This window comes from Pantherophis guttatus, chromosome 15, assembly GCF_059756535.1.
Source record: "Pantherophis guttatus breed Tessera chromosome 15, ASM5975653v1, whole genome shotgun sequence".
In the NCBI taxonomy this organism is placed as follows: Eukaryota; Metazoa; Chordata; class Lepidosauria; order Squamata; family Colubridae; genus Pantherophis; species Pantherophis guttatus.
The window spans coordinates 7,515,991-7,533,053 of NC_142077.1; the positions used below are offsets into that span (position 1 = coordinate 7,515,991).

Genomic DNA, 17,063 nt, shown 5'->3' on the forward strand with positions numbered 1-17,063 from the left:
GGAAAGAAACATTGTGTAAAAACCGATGAGGGCTCTGTTCCCAAAAGATGTAATTTGTGTGTTGAAAAATAAAAAAAATCTTTTTGCAAAAAAAAAAGAAAGAAAGAAAGAAAGGAAGGAAGGAAGGAAGGAAGGAAGGAAGGAAGAAAGAAAGAAAGGACGAAAGAAAGGAAGAAAGGAAGGACGTAGGCAGGGTTCAGAACAGTAACAGAACGTTGGAAGGGACCTTGGGAGGTCATCTAGCCCAACCCCCTCGCTCACTGCAGGAGACCTGCGCTAGGGGCTCGAACCCCCGAACTGCCGACCCTAAAACTCAGCGCCTTAGCCACTGGAGCCACCTAGGGTCTTCTCCTTGCATGGGTGGGGGGGGTTGGGGAGGGGTTGGACTAGATGACCTACAAGGTCCCTCTTCCAACTCCTTCCTTCCCCCCCCCCCAATCTGTTTAAATGAAGAAGTTCGTCCAATCGAGGCCGGCGCTTTTTCCCCCCCACCCCCAGATCGGCGCCTCGGGGCTCGATTGCTCCGGCCTCTCCCCCCCCCCCCCGTTCCGCTGCCTTTTCGGCTCGGCCATCGGTTTTTTTGCAGCCTCGGCCGCGATTAGCCGGGTCTGGGAAGATGGCCTCCTCGGAGCAGGCTGAGCAACCTGGGCAGGTGAGGCTGGGCTGGAGCCCGTGGGGAGAGCGGGCAGGAGCCTTGCACCGGGGAAGGGGGGGGGTCTCCTCGTCCCCTGGAAGGTGGAGAGGGGCGCTTAGGGCCCTCGGGGGGGGCTTCGGCCTCGGCTCCTTCCCGGTTGCAAAGTGGGGGGAAACTCAAGCCCCCCCCCCCACCAGCTCCATCAAGGGGGAAGGCAGGTAGGCAGGTATGGGGCGCCCTTTTGCCCCGTAAAGGAGGGAGAAGGAGGAGGGGGCGGCCCTTTCTTTCCCATCCCCCCGTCTCTCTCCTCCCCCCTATCTCCCCCTCCTCCCTCGTTTCTCCCCCCTCTCTTTTTCCCCTCCTTCCTCCTCTCTCCCTCTCTTTTCCCCCTCCTTCCTCCTCTCTCCCCCTCTCTTTTCCCTCTCCCCCTCTCTTTTCCCCCTCCCCCTCTTTCTTCCCCCCTCTCCTCTCCCCCATATCTCTCCCTCCTCTCTCCTCCCCCTCTCCCTCTCTCCCCCTTCCCCCCTCCTCTCTCCTCCCCTCTCTCCCCCCTCTCCACTCCCCCCCTCTCCCCTTCCTCCCTCCTCTTTCTTCCCTCCTCTCCCCCTCCTCCCTCCTCTATCCTCCCCCCTCTCCACTTCCCTCTCTCTCCCCCTCCTCTCTCCTTCCCACCACCCTCTCCTCCACCCCTCACCCCCTCCATGTAGGCTCTTAGGGGAGAAACCCCTAGAAATACCCAGGAAATAGGGGGAAGCAGAGGGGTTTGCTTCGTAATTGGGGGGTGGTGGAGGAGGGGAGTCCACATAAATGAAGGCACTGGGGGGGGTTAGAAATGGGCTCTTCTATCCTCCCCCTCCCTTAAGAAAAAGAACAAGGGAGAACCCCTAAAAAAGGGGGTGGAATGGATGGAGGAGTTTTTGGGGGTTATCACATAAATGAAGGTGCAGGGGGGGTGAGAAATGGGTTCTTCTATCCTCCCCCTCCCTTAAGAAAAAAGAACAAGGGAGAACCCCCAATAAGGGGGATGGAATGGATGGAGGAGTTTGAGAGTTAGCACATAAATGAAGGTGTGTGTGAGAGAAATAGGGGTTCACACATAAATGAAGGCACTGGGGGGGGTGAGAAATGGACTCTTCTGTCCTTCCCCTCCCTTAAGAAAAAAGACAAGGGAGAATCCCTAAAAAAGGGATGGATGGAGGAGTTTTGGGGGTGGGTAGGTGGGTTCATGGTGCATTGTGTAGGGGCAAAGGGGGCAGAGGAAAAATTAAGTTTCTGCCCCTTTGGAAAGGACCCAGGAGTAAGGAGTAAGTCCTATCTTTGGAGGCTGTCTGAAATTAAAAGCAGCAAAGAGGGAGGGAGGGAGGGATCATTTTCTTAACATAGCATCAACCCCCTTCTCTCTCTGCCCGCCTCTCCAGGAGGGGAGGGTGGGCATTTATTCCAGCAGGTCCCTTTTTATGGGAGATGGGAAGTTTATTGACTTCTGGCGGTCAGTCAACCTTTCTTTAGTCGGGTGTGATGGAAGTTGTAGTCCTGCATTGACAGGGCACTAGAGTGCCAGGCGCAATCTGCAAATCTGCAGGTTCCATTTTTCCCCAGGAAGAGGCGTGAGAGGTTTTTACCTTCCCTTGTCCCCAGCCTGGCAAGAATAAGGCCCAAAGTAAGAGGGATTACAAAACATTTGTGAAGAGAAATAAAAACCATGTTTCTCTTTATCATACTTAAAATTCTTATCCTCCGGAATAGATTCCTGTTATTTGAACCTAGGCATCTTAATCAGCTGATTGATATTTAGAATAGAATAACAGAGTTGGAAGAGATCTTGGAGGTCTTCTAGTCCAACCTGCTTAGGCAGGAAGCCCTATACCATTTCAGATAACTGGTTGTCCAATTTCTTCTTAAAAACTTCCAGTGGTGGAGCATTCACAACTTCTGGAGGCAAGTTGTTCCACTGATTAATTGTTCTCACTGTCAGGAAATTTCTCCTTAGTTCTAAGTTTGCTTCTCTCCTTTATTAGTTTCCACCCATTGCTTCTTGTCCTGCCCTCAGGTGCTGTGGAGAATAGCTTGACTCCCTCTTCTTTGGGGCAGCCCCTGAGATATTGGAAGACTGCTCTCATGTCTCCCCGAGTCCTTCTTTTTATTAAACTAGACATACCCAGTTCCTGCAACCGTTCTTCATAAGTTTTAGCCTCCAGTCCCCTAATTATCTTTGTGGCTCTTCTCTGCACTCTTTCTAGAGTCTCCACATCTTTTTTTGCATCGTGGCAACCAAAACTGGATGCCATATTCCAAGTGTGGCCTTACCAAGGCCTTATAAAGCGGTCTCAACACTCCAGGTGATCTTGATTCTATCCCTCTGTTGATGCAGCTGTGTTGGCTTTTTTGGCAGCTGCAGCACACAGCTGACTCCTATTTAAATAGTTGTCCATTAGGATTCCAAGATCTTTCTCACAGTCACCACTATTGAGCAAGGTACCACCTATACCGTACCTGTGCATTTTGTTTTTCTTGCCTAAATGTAGAACCTTACTTTTTTCACCATTGGTCAGCCGGTGTGCCCACAAGATACTGTCAGGCCTAGCCAGTTGTGTGGGATGCCCAGAAAGGTTGGAGATTCCTTTCTAGGAATACAGGAAGAACTTTCTTATTTCATTCATTTCTTTTGTCTTCATATTATTTAGCCAGGACGTTGATCCATAGCACATCATAGTAGCAAAAAAACCCCCAACTCTCTGGCAAGTATGAATAGCTGTGATATTTGTACATGGCTGTTTATATTTACAACAGTACTTATTTTGATCTATTTCTGCATGTCGGTGAGCAGTCCCGCTATTTTTTGTACGTGATTTTTCTTATCCCTTTCTAACAGTGAACCATGGGTTCATTTTTAAGCTGTGCAGAATCACAATTGTAGTAGGCCTTTATCAGGACTAGCTGTGATTGATACAGGAGTCTGGTGATTTTCAGTTGAAAGCTGATGTATTTAAGAGACTGAATAAATACCAGAAAATTATTCTGCAAAAAGCCTATTTATCTGCCCTTGGCTGTTGTGTTTTTTTTTTTTTTTAATTTATTTATATACTCTGTCCTTGTTTTTTTTTTTTTTCTTAATCCATTTCTTTAGACACGTCCATAAACATTTGTCTTTTTCGTACTCCTTCATCTTAACCTGAACTGATTTATATAGCTCAATATTTTCTATAATAGCCAAATGAAGTTCTAATTGGATGAATCATTTAGGCTGCGTCTCTGAGGAGTCTGGAAGGTTTTTTTTTTTAAATATCTCTACATTTATGTAAAATTCAATAAAGTCTTTAAAAGGGGGGAAAAAAAAGAAGAGAGAGACAAGCAATTGTGGTTTCTGAGAAGATAATAGATGAGGGCAGCTGAGAAGTTCCAGCTCAATACACAAGCTGAAAAGCAAGAAAAAAGGCAGACTTGTAATCATTGGGCCATCTTTCTTTTATCACAACCTTACAGGAATGAAAAATGCTTGTGATTAAAAAAAAAAAATTGGAGGGGGGCCCTACTTTTTTCTATGTGCTCTTCAACTCTCTTAGATTCTCTTAGCACAGGGCTGCACAATCGCTGTTATCCGAGGGGACACGCCAGACTCTAGGCAACATGGTTGAGAGCCACTTTCTGAAAGTCAGGGGGGCAGCATCCCTTTCAGAAAAGGCCCCAGGAAGTTTAAAGGGGTTCCCCCTCCCCAAAAAAAAGACTCTTTAAGCACCTACAAGTTAAAAGCACCAATTTTGCCCCATTAAACCTCCCCAAATTATAATAACACACACAAAAATGGGTCACACCCATTTAGACCAGCGGTCACCAACTGGTGGTCCATGAGAAAATTTTGGGTGATCCGCAGAAAAGTTACCGTATTTTCTGACGTATAAGATGACTTTTTAACACATGAAAATCATCTCAAAAGTCGGGGGTTGTCTTATACGCCGGATGTCGTTCTCCTGTAACCAGGCAGACTAGCCCAAAAGGCTCTGACGAGCCTTAAATGGCTCTGGCGATCCCAGCTGCATTGCCTGATTAGCAGGCAACTCAGCTGGGATCGTCAGAGCTATGTAAAAGGAAAAAACTTTTTTCCTTTTACATGGCTCTGGCCATCCAAGCTCTGACGATCCCAGCTGAGTTGCCTGCTAATCAGGCAACGCAGCTGGGATCACCAGAGCCATGTAAAAGGCAAAAAGTTTTCCCCCTCCAGCTTGCTTACCTTAGCTGCTAGTCGCAACTCTTGCCTTGCTTGGCTTGCCTGAATCCATTCCATCAGCAAGCCACTCCCTGCCTGCAATCAAGCAGGCAGGGAGTTGTGGACTTCAACTCCCAGAATTCCTCAGCCAGCAAAACAAAGCTGGCTGAGGAATTCTGGGAGTTGAAGTCTACAAGTCTTTAAAGTGGCCAAGATTGGAGACCCCTGTTCTATTGGGTAAGTTTTTTTCCCCTTTGGGAGCTTTAAAAAAAATAGTTAATTGGGTTTTTTTTTTAGTTGTTCTTTTTTAGACCTAGCCATTTAAAGTTTAGGAAGTTTTAAATTTAGTTTTCATATAAAAATAAAAATAAAATAAAATAATATTTGTGCAGCTTTCTGAGATTTAGTGTGTTTCTGTAGTGTTTCACTCTAACTACACAAACACACAAAATCTCGCAAAGCTGTATGTGGAATTTTGTGTGTGTAAAGTGTGAAAGTTGGTTTTTTGGGCTTTTTGTGGCTGTGTGAGGTTCCTGCTTGTTGCAGGGGCCATTTTGGGTCTAGCACAGCTGCTTTTACATTGTGGGTGAGCCAGTTGATGTTTTTTAATTTTTATTTGGTGTGCGTTGGAAGAGAGGTAGTCTTATATGGCGAGTATAGCCCAAACCCTATATTTTAACAGGAAAAGTCGGGGGTCGTCTTATACGCCCAGTCATCTAATACGCCAGAAAGTACGGTATTTGCATTTTTTTATATTGCACTAAATCAGGGGTCCTCAAACTACGGCCCCTGGGCCGGATACGTGCAATGAACGTTTGTGTTGCTGCAGAGAGTCTCCCCCTTTGGGGTCTTCTTGTGTGGGTCGGACGGGGGCAGAAATTCCGACTTGGGGTCTGCTTCGGCCTCCTGGTGTGGGGCTTTGGGCGAAGGCTGGAGGGAAGCACCACTGGTGGCAAAGAGCCGGAGGGCCTCGTTCCAGTGGGACTGCATCATGGCCTGGAACTGGCTGGCCATCTCAGTCCGCTGAGCCTCCAGGCGCCGGTACTTGGCCTTGCTTTCCTGCAGGTCTTCCCTCTGCTTGGAAAGCCTATGCTCCTAGTCCTCAGTGAGGTGCTTCTGCTGAGCCTCCTTCTTGGTCAGATCCAATTTGAACTGTTTTGCCAACTCTTTCTCGTGGTGGCTGCTTAGCTCCAACAACTGCTTCCTGTTGGGGCCCTAAGGAGCCCGGGCGGGCAGGCGAGGAGTGGCTGGGAGGGGAGGGGCGAGTAGAGGCCTTCGAGGTGCCCCTCGATGTGAGTGACATCGAGTTGGCCATCGAGTTGGCCACGCCCACCCAGTCACATGACCACCTGGCCACGCCCACCCAGGCGCTCATTAGGCAGATCGTATTAGTGGTCCGCGGGATTTAAAAATTATGAAGTTAGTGGTCCCTGAGGTCCGAAAGGTTGGGGACCCCCTGATCTGGCCTCGCCTAAATCTTCTCCCTTTTAAGTGCAAATTTTAAATTTTAATGTATTTTAAAATATGGGTGTTTTAAATTATGGGTATTAATTCAGCCAAATTTATTTAATTCATTTTATTTGATTTTAAATTTTGTATATGTATGTGTTTTATTTTATGGCTGTTCACCGCCTTGAGTCCTTCGGGAGTAGGGCGGTATAGAAATTCAATAAAATAAATAAAATAAATAAAATCTAGAGGGTCTCTAGAGCCACCAAGACCCTTAGTAGGCCACACTTTCTGTTAACCTCACTTTAGAAAAACCTGGATCTGTTTTTGCCAAGAGTTTCTTTTAAGCACCACACCACACTAATCCCCCCCCCTCCCATTCTTTCCCCGTTCTTTCTTTAACTCCCAAACTTCTTGCATGCCGCATAAAGGCAGAATACCTGTTTGAATATTAATCGGTAGGCAAACCTTCATCGGAGTCGATTCAAATTGCCCTTTCATCTTTTTTTTTTTCACCTGCAGTCTTCTGGAGGTTAAGCCTATACAAATACTAACATATTAATTGGATTTGCCATCGTATGTGGTGGCGCGCGGCTGTTTTGTTAGTCTATCGGTTGCACTGTTGTTCTTTTGTTTCAATGCGTCCAGTTACCCATCTTCCCCACAGCTTTCTATCTCCCCCCCCCCACTTTTCAGAGTCAGCAATCTTGTTTTCATTGAGCTTTTTGGAAGAAAAGGGAGCTTGTGAGTGGATGGTTCTCTTTTGGCAGTTGTTAGTTGCGAAAGTCATGTCTGACCCATCGCGACCCCCATGGACCACGTTCCTCCAGGCCTTCCTGTCCTCTACCATCCTCTGGAGTCCATTTAAGCTCACAGATACAAGCGAGATGGTTACAGTCATAAGTGGGAAGAGAGAGAATAGTAAGGAAGAGAATAATAATAGTAATACAGGCTTAGTAAATTATTTGACAGTGTTGTGGGAATGAGTTGTTAAGCAGAGTGATGGCATTCAGGAAAAAAAACTGTCCTTGTGTCTACCGTGTTTCCCCGAAAATAAGACCCTGTGTCATAATTCTTTGAACCCTGAAATAAGTGCTTGGCCTTATTGCCATGCACCCAAAAGCCCGATTGGGCTTATTATCAGGGGTGTCTTATTTTGGGGGAAACAGGGTAATTGTTCTGGTGTGCAGTGTCCTATAGCAGGGGTCTCCAACCTTGGCAACTTTAAGCCTGGAGGACTTCAACTCCCAGAATTCCCCAGCCAGTTTTTGCCAGGAATTCTGGGAGTTGAAGTCCTCCAGGCTTAAAGTTGCCAAGGTTGGAGACCCCTGCTCTATAGCGTCGTTTTGAGGGTAGAAGTTGAAATAATGTATGTCCAGGATACGAGGGGTCTGTTATTGACCACCTGTCTGGCCTGGACTTTTTAATGAGGTGGAACGGAGAAGGAAACATCCAAAGTTTGAAATTAGACTTTTGTCTTTTCCACTAATGTATGCCTACTTCTGCTTTTTTTTTTCCTTTAAATAAGAAAAAAAAGGCAAACTTCACATTTTTTGTTACCTTTGAACAAAACAAAACAAAAAATTCCCTCTGGCTTTGGGACAGTAAACTGCTTCTCTTTGGAAGCCAAAACAAATATGCAACTTCCAAGTTTTCTACAGATAATACCACCACAAAACGTTGCCGGTATTTGTTTCGTAGAAGGCTGGCTGTTGAGTGGCAGAAGCCTGGATAGCTCAGCAGACTAATGCATTGTAATTTAACTCCAGCTGTCTGCAATTAGTAAGTTTGAATCTTGCCAGGCTCAAGGTTGACTCAGCCTTCCATCCTTTCTAAGGTAGGTAAATTGAGGACCCAGTTTGTGGGGGCAATAAGCTGACTTTGTATAAATATACAAAAGTATGAAGGCTATTGCTTAACACATTGTAAGCCGCCCTGAGTCTCCAGAGAAGGGCGGCATATAAATCAAATTAAAAAAAAAAAAAAAAAGAAAGCCAGAACTGGGTGTCTGGATGCCCTTTTAGGGCCCTCTCTAGCCCACTGCTTCTTTGCTGTCCAAGTTGTGTCTGGTTCATCTCTGATGTTGATTGATTTTCCTCCTGGTGATTTGGCTAGAAGTTTTACGTCGACTCTTCCTGAAGTTGTGTCTTACAGCTGTGCAGTAATCAAAAGAGAAAAAGAAATTCAGAGCAGGCCTGGAATCATAGAGCAGCTGGTCCCTCCTTAATTCAGGGGTGAAATCCAGCAGGTTCTGGAGAACCGGTAGCGGAAATTTTGAGTAGTTCAGAGGCAAATACCACCTCTGGCTGGCCCCAGAGTGGGGAGGGAATGGGGATTTTGCAGTATCCTTCCCCTGGAGTGGGGAGGGAATGGGGATTTTGCAGTATCCTTCCCCTGGAGTGGGATGGGAATGGAGATTTTGCAGTATCCTTCCCCTGGAGTGGGGTTGGAACGGAGATTTTGCAGTATCCTTCCTCTACCACGCCCACCAAGCCACACCACGCCCACCGAACCACGCCCACAGAACCAGTAAGAAAAAAAAAATTGGATTTCACCACCGCCTTAAATCACCGCCTTAAATCAAGCTGTCCTGGGATCAGTTTCCTAAGCCCAAGAAAGGATGCAGCTCATTTAATGGAGTTGCCAATAAATGTAATAAATTAAATGTAAACCCAGCTAAGATTTTCCGATTTCCTGCTATCTGGCCTTTTTAAAATAGAGGTTGAACTTGTGACTCTTTCCGAGGAAGGGAAATGTTTTGCCCCTGAATTACGCTTCCTTTCCACCCGCTTATTCTCCTCCTTCCTCTTCCCCTTTCAGTTTACGATTTTTTTTCCCTAAGTGGCTTTTCAGTTTCCCCTTTACAACTCCAGAGCAGGAGTTGTAAATAAAGGAGAATATTTGTAGCTCCGGGTTGACGTGATGATGTCTGCAAAGAAACAAGCAAGCGCAGAGAGCACCAAGGACCAATCAGCTCCAAAGTGGTTGTAATTAGTCTTACTTTAGTACCAACTTTCTACTCTTCCTTGTGCCGAGCCGCAGATGGAAGTCACACCTCGAGCCGGTTTACAACAGCGGCCTGAGTGCATTAAACTTAAATTCATACCCAGCTAGCACCCTCGAACGCAGGTGTAAAATCTACGAGTCCATAATCTATTTTATTTTATTTATTTATTGGTTCGATTTATATGCCGCCCTTTCTCCGGAGACTCAGTGGCTTACAATGCATTAAGCAATAGCCTTCATACTTTTGTATATACCTGCTTAGTAGGGCTTTCGGACCCCCCTATAAGCGGTGTTCTTTTTTATACAAAGTCAGCTTATTGCCCCCACAATCCGGGTCCTCATTTTACCTACCTCGGAAGGATGGAAGGCTGAGTCAACCTTGAGCCTGGTGAGATTTGAACTCGCAGTAATTGCAGGCAGCTGGTGCTACTTAACAGCGCTTTAGTCTGCTGCGCCACCAAGGCTCTTAATCTAACTCTCTCCACTGGTTCCAAATTCAGCAAATGAAGCAAATGATTGGGTTTATACTGTTGTTTGTATGCTTGAAATAAAGAGCCCCACCACCTTCTACCAAGTCAGGCTGTTTATTCTAGCAGTGCTAGTCCTCAAGGATTGCAGCCTTTCCATTACCGTACCCTTTTAATTGAGGCTTTTTTTTTTTTTTTACACACGGGTAGTCCTCGACTTAACGACCGCGATTGAACGCCAAGTTTCTGTTGCTAAAGCGAGACAGTGGTCAAATGAATTTTGCCGACCTTTCTTGGCCACAGTCGTTAAGGGGATTTTTCAGCATGGAAAGGTGGCAACCGTGGGAAAACATGGTCCTAAGCAGTGGTGAAATCCAATTTTTTTTACTACCGGTTCGGTAGGCATGGCTTGGTGGGCTTGGCGTGGCTTGGAAGGCGTGGCAGAGGAAGGATACTGCAAAATCTCCATTCCCACCCCACTACAGGGGAAGGATACTGCAAAATGCCCATTCCCACCCCACTCTGGGGCCAGCCAGAGGTGGTATTTTGCCGGTTCTCCGAACTGCTCAAAATTTCTGCTACCGGTTCTTCAGAACCTGTCAGAACCTGCTGGATTTCACCTCTGGTCCCAAGTCACTTGTTTTCCAGTGCTGTTGTAACTTTGAACTTTGTCGCTTAATGAACCGTCGTAAGTCAAGGACTACCTGTAATAGATTTGCACTCCTGGCAGTTCATAAGCCTTTCTCCCGCCTCTGTGGTGTGCGACTGTAAGCTTGCTTAGAGATGACCATTGGGTGGCAGTCTAACCTTGTTCTTTCTTTCACTCCGCAGATCAGCTCTTCTGGAACCGAGAATGGAGCATCGCGCGAGGCCCTGGTGAGTGTATGCAGTATAAGCCTTACCTTTGAATTAGAATAGAATGGAATTCTTTATTGGCCAAGTGTGATTGGACACACAAGGAATTTGTCTTCAGTGTATATGCTCTCGGTGTACATGAGAATAAAATACATTCATCAAGAATAAAAAGGTAACAACACTTCGTGATAGTCAAGCTTGCTAGTAAGCTATCAAATCATACTAGGAAACAAGTAAAAACAATATAAATTGAAAGATACAAACACATAGAAGAGAGGAGAAGAGAAGAGAAGAGTGAAGAGTGAATAGAATAGAGAAGAAAATAAAATAAAGAGTGAAGAGAAGAGAAGAGAAGAGTGAATAGAATAGAATAGAATAGAATAGAATAGAATAGAATAGAATAGAATAGAATAGAATAGAATAGAATAGAATAGAATAGAATAGAATTCTTTATTGGCCAAGTGTGATTGGACACACAAGGAATTTGTCTTCGGTGTATGTTCTCGGTGTACATAAGGAGAATAAAATACATTAATCAAGAATAAAAAGATAACACTTCGTGATAGTCAAGCTTACTAATAAGCTATCAAATGTACTAGGAAACAAGTAAAAATATAAATGGAAAGATACAAGCACATAGAATAGAGTAGAATAGAATAGAATAGAATAGAATAGAATAGAATAGAATAGAATAGAATAGAGAAGTGAAGAAAATAAAATAAAGAAGAGTGAATAGAATAGAATAGAATAGAATAGAATAGAATAGAATAGAATAGAATAGAATAGATATTGGAATGAAGAAATAGGATAGGATAGAGTAGAATAGAGAATAGTAAATAGAATAGAAGAGTGAATAGAAGAGAAAATTAGAATAGAGAAGAGTGAATAGAATAGAAGAGAGAAGAGTGAATAGAAGAGAAAATTAGAATAGAATAGAAAATAGAATAGAAAATAGAATAGAATAGAATAGAATAGAATAGAATAGAATAGAATAGAATAGAATAGAATAGAATAGAATAGAATTCTTTATTGGCCAAGTGTGATTGGACACACAAGGAATTTGTCTTCGGTGCATACACTCTCAGTGTACATAAAAAATACATTCATCAAGAATCATAAGAGACAACACTTAGTGATAGTCATAGGATACTAAGTAAGCAATCAGAATCATACGGGAATCTAAATAAAATAATATAAATTGTAAAGATATAAGCAACAAGGTTACAGTCATAAGTGGGAGGAGATAGGTAATAGGAAGGATGAGAAGAATAGTAGTAATACAGTCTTACTAAATAGTTTGACAGTGTTGTGGGAATGAGTTGTTTAGCAGAGTGATGGCACGCAGGGGAAAACTGCCCTTGTGTCTAATTGTTCTGTTGTGCAGTGCTCTACAAGCCGCAGTGGCGCAGTGGTTAGAGTGCAGTACTGCAGGCCACTTCTGCTGCCTGCCGGCTGCCTGAAATTTGGCAGTTTGAATCTCACCAGGCTCAAGGTTGACTCAGCCTTCCATCCTTCCGAGGTGGGTAAAATGAGGACCCAGATTGTTGGGGGCAAGAGGCTGACTCTGTAAACCACTTAGAGAGGGCTATAAAGCACTATAAAGCGGTATATAAGTCTAAGCGGTATATAAGTCTATTGCTATAACATCATTTTGTCAATTAACAACTTTGAGGGAAAGAGGTTTTTTGTCTTTTTGTCTTACTAAAGTGGTTTATTTAGTAGGTAGATTCACCTACAACACTAAGTCACAACGTAATGTGTTGTGTTAACCCAGTTAGGATTTGTGAACTGTAGCTCATGACTTTGTAGGAAGTATGAACTCTCTAGGTTGTAGCTGGTTTGAAAAAAACACATCAGATTGCAGTGTGAGAATACAGGTAGAGATGAGGCAGGATAAATAATAATCCAAAGAAGCTACATTTGTCATCTGTTTATATATAAACTGATCATTTTTGTAATATAATATTCAGCCATAAAGTAAAAGGTAAAGGTTCCCCTCGCACATATGTGCTAGCTGTTCCTGACTCTAGGGGGCGGTGCTCATCTCCATTTCAAAGCTGAAGAGCCAGCGCTGTCCGAAGGCGTCTCCGTGGTCATGTGGCCGGCATGACTCAACGTCAAAGGCGCACGGAACTCATATTTATGACGGTCCCGGTGTCCCGGGGGTGTGTGTGTCACGTGATCCCCTTTTGTGACCTGCTGACGGGGAAGCCAGATTCACTTAACAGCCGCGTGACTAACTTAACAACTGCGGTGATTCACTTAATAACGGGGGCAAGAAAGGGCGTAAAATGGGGCAATACCCGCTTGACAAAGTAACAGAAATTTTGGGCTAAATGGTGGTCGTAAGCCAAGGACTACCTGCTATAGTCCAGAATCCACACTTTTCTTTTTTTTTCTTTTTTTTAAAACCTGCAGATGTTGTTTATCGCACGTTTAAGCCAGAATTTCCCATCCTGACGTTTTGCAGGAATAGCAGGTCAGTTTGGCTGTTTTTCATCAGTTAAGAAAACCAGTCTTGGCTTAATAGTCACCTCTGCAGGCTTTCAGACCAGGGGTGAAATGCTACCGGTTTGGACCGGTTCGCCTGAACCGATAATAAATGCTACCAGTTCGGGTGAATCGGTAGTAAAAAAAAAAAAATGATATCGGTTCGGGCAAATCGGTATTTCCGACGATCAGCTGTGCCGCGTGATTTACATTCTAAATCTAAATCGCACGGCACAGCTGTTCCCCCCTCCTTCCTGTTCTACTTACCGTAGAAAAGGCTTCTTAATCCTCTTTTTTTTTCAGCGCTGCGCAGTAGCGCCTGCGGTGCGCCTGCATGCAAAGCGCGCGTCTGGTGCGTACCTCGCATGCACGCGGCGAAGCGAACCGGTAGCAGACTTCAGAGCATTTCACCCCCTTGTTTCAGACCCCTCTTTCCCACCCTTATCCGGGAAGAATCTGCAGACCTAAGATATCACACCTCTCTTGTGTGTCCACCTTCGCCGTTGCATCATTGTTTTTGTGGACTAGGAGCATTCGCTGCAAATTCAGTCAGATTTCCCATTGTACCTTCCACTCGTATTCTTTGCTCTACATCTCCCAGCAGTAATTTATTTTTTATTATTTTTTTTGGTCAAGTTTATTAAGTTTATTATTTAAATAAATTAGCCCCTTTCTTGCTGACACCAATACCTGTGCTTTGAACAGAGAAAACGTTCCATGGAGCCAAGGCCCAGCTTGCTCTTTTCCCCCCTCTCCTGTCCTCCTCCTCCTCCTCCTCCCCCCTCCCCCCCACCCCTTGGCCCCCCACTCTGTGGGCTGACAGAAATTATCTTCTGTTTAATTAACATCATCTCCCCTGCTCTTTATATACTGCCGCGTAATTGCTCAGAGGAAAGAGAAACGCATAGCAGCTATATATCTATATATAGACGTAGATATAAAATAAAAATAATTCGTTGGGAAAAGCGGGGTGGGGGAGGACGGAGGGGAGGAGCACGCCGCGATGCTAAAACTGTGCCCGGAAATAACAACTGATCTCGTGGAGGTGAGACACCCCCCCCCCAAAATGCTTACGGGGGCCCAGTTAGAGCCCTTTGGGGAAGCCATGTATCATTCTGTGGGTGAGGGCTCCTTCCTCGCTTCTGTTTTAATTAATCTTTCTTTTCTTTTCTTTTTTTTGCTTACTCTCCCATCACTTCTTCCTTTTTTCTGCTTAGGTATTGCCTAATCCAATCTATCAGCACTGGGCTCTGCGGAGACCCTGAACTAATTGGATCGTTTACTTCCCAGTTGTAGCTTGACTCGCTTGCCTGATGCCTGCGTTTCGGCTGCCCACCGCGGTCCCCGTAGGCCAGAGGCTAATCTTGGAGTTTAGTTTAGATTTCATGACTTCGCAGGGCCCAGTTAGGGATCCCTTAAGGCCGGCTTTTTGGGGTAATCACAATAATTCTGAATAAATCCCAAAAGGTTCCTACTCTGTCTCTATTCTGATTTTCATAATCCACAGGTACAGTAGTCCTCAACGTACGACCACAATTGATCCCCAGCATTTTTGCTGCCGAGCGAAACATTTGTTAATAGCAATAGTAATAACCCTTAGACTTACATATCGCTTTACAGTGCTTCACAGCCCTCTCTAAGCGGTTTACAGAGTCAGCCTTTTGCCCCCAACAATATGGGTCCTCATTTTATGCACCTCGGAAGGATGGGAGGCTGAGTCCACCTTGAGCCAGTCGGTCAGGATCGAACTGCTGGCAGTGGGCAGAGGTAGCCTGCAATACAGCATTCTAACCACTGGGAAGGAAAGGAAAGAAGGAAGGAAGGAAGGAAGGAAGGAAGGAAGGAAGGAAGGAAGGAAGGAAGATAGCATTTAGACTTATATACCGCTTTATAGTGCTTTATAGCCCTCTCTAAGCGGTTTACAGAGTCAGCCTCTTGCCCCCAAACAATCTGGGTCCTCATTTTACCCACCTTGGAAGGATGGAAGGCTGAGTCAACCTTAAGGTTAAGTGTCTTTTGCCACCATTGTTAAGCGAATCACTGCAAATCCGCTAATGTGGTTGTTACTCTCCCATCACTTCTTCCTTTTCAATCCGCTAATGTGGTTGTTAAGTCAATCTGGCTCCCCCCCCCCATTGTCAGAAGGTCGCACAAGGGGATCACATGACCCCCCCCTCCGGGACACTGCAACCGTCATAAATATGAGTCAGTTGCCAAGCGTCTGAATTTTGATCACATGACCATGCTAGAAAGGTTGAAAGTGTGACAAATAATCCTAGGTCACTTTTTTTTCAGTGCGTCACTAAATGAGCTGTTGCAAATTGAGAATTACCTGTAAATTGCCAAGATTGAGAAGACCTTTGGTTTGTAGATTACTAATAGCAAGGCTGTAGTAAGACGCGGTGGCGCAGCGGCTAAGACGCTGAGCTTGTCGGTCGAAAGGTCGGCAGTTCAGCGGTTCGAATCCTGAGCGCCGCGTAATGGAGTGAGCTCCCGTGACTTGTCCCTGCTTCTGCCAACCTAGCAGTTTGAAAGCACGTAAAAAAAAAACGTGCTGCAGGAATGCCTGCTAGGCCCAAAATGGGGGGGGGCGTGCATGCGCTGAGGGGCAGGGGGGTTGCATGCTCATGCACAGGGGGCGTGCGCTATGCGCGGAGGCGCACATTGCATTATGCATCATGCGTGCATGCTTTTGGCACACGAAGAGAATTAGCCATCACTGGACTAGCACATATGTCGGAGGGAAACCTTTACCTTTAGTAAGTAAGTAAGTAAGTAGGTAAGCTTTTTATTGCGGTCAGAGACCAAATTAAAATACACATAGAAAGGGGTATATTTAGTAAGATATTACTAATATGGAGTAAAACAAGGCAATTTCTCATTTTTCTCTCTCTCAGATACATTCCTATAACTTTCTAGACAGGTTTGGCGTCTTTTGCGAGTAGACCATCCAAATGTGTTGCAGATCCTCTTTAAATTCCCTGGAATGTAAAAAAAAAAAAAAAAAGATGGCCGAAATTCTACCCAGTTTATGGGATGTCGTCGGTTTCATGGTATCAATGAACCCACTTTTCTTTCATGGTAAAATTTGCAACCACGCGTTTTAAGGATTCAGGGGGAAAAAAAAACCTAGTCCATGTCTTACTTAGAGGAATGTAAGGGCAAATAATTGTGTATTTTCCGAGACGCCGTGCACCATTAATTCCCAAAGTGTGGTCCAGAGAGCATCGCTGACAGGTAGACGTCCATCACAGCTGCTCCGTCTTCAGTAGCCCGGTGCCTGCTCGCCGGCTCAGCTTCGAGCAGCAAAATTCAAAAACTGAAATTTGTTAAGTGAAATATTCAGGAATGGCAAGACCCTTAATCGAAAAGTATGCGTAAGAATAATAATAAAAAAAAAAGGATTTAAAGAAAAACACAATTTCTCTCTCGGGTAGCAGAAAGCATCGATTTAGCCCCCCCGCCCTCCCCACTTCCCGATCCTTTGTAGACATTGCAAGGATTAAGTTTGTGACGGTGACCATGAGGACTGGAAACTTACCCGCAACCGTTTATTAAATTATCCTCCTTGCCGCCAACACTATCGCTGCAATTTATATCATGAGCCACCAAGTCCCCTTGAAATAACCTTCTCCGGCCTAAATAATCTGTGCTAAAGGGAGACAGCGGTGGCAAACGGATCGAGGCAGGCGGGAAGCCGCAGTCTACGCTGACCGTTAGTAGTATTATTATTATTATTTTTAATTTTGGCCTCTCATTTCCCCGCTGTCGGTTTTGGCCCATTAAAGGCCTGCCCTGTTCCTTTCACAATGGGAAGGGTAACCTTGGGTTTGCAGGGTGTCAGCATCTCGCTCCGATGCCATTTACAGCCACGTTTGTCATTGTTGACATGGGATCAGCTTCTCCTTGAATCCAGATGCTCGGTGACACTCTTACAACCCCCTCCCTTCTCTCGACC

The 17,063-nt window shown here is 45.0% G+C and overlaps 1 protein-coding gene across 1 annotated transcript in view; it reads left to right on the forward strand.

Annotated features, from left to right (window-relative positions):
• Positions 1 to 514: 514 nt before the first annotated feature.
• Positions 515 to 17,063, forward strand: part of PEX14 (peroxisomal biogenesis factor 14) — a 120,194-nt gene continuing 103,645 nt past the window's right edge. Inside the window, exons 1-2 of the mRNA XM_060682407.2 lie at positions 515 to 652; positions 10,592 to 10,636. Of these exons, the coding sequence (XP_060538390.2) occupies positions 617 to 652; positions 10,592 to 10,636 (81 nt within the window). The 5' untranslated portion in view covers positions 515 to 616. The remainder of the gene's footprint in view (positions 653 to 10,591; positions 10,637 to 17,063) is intronic.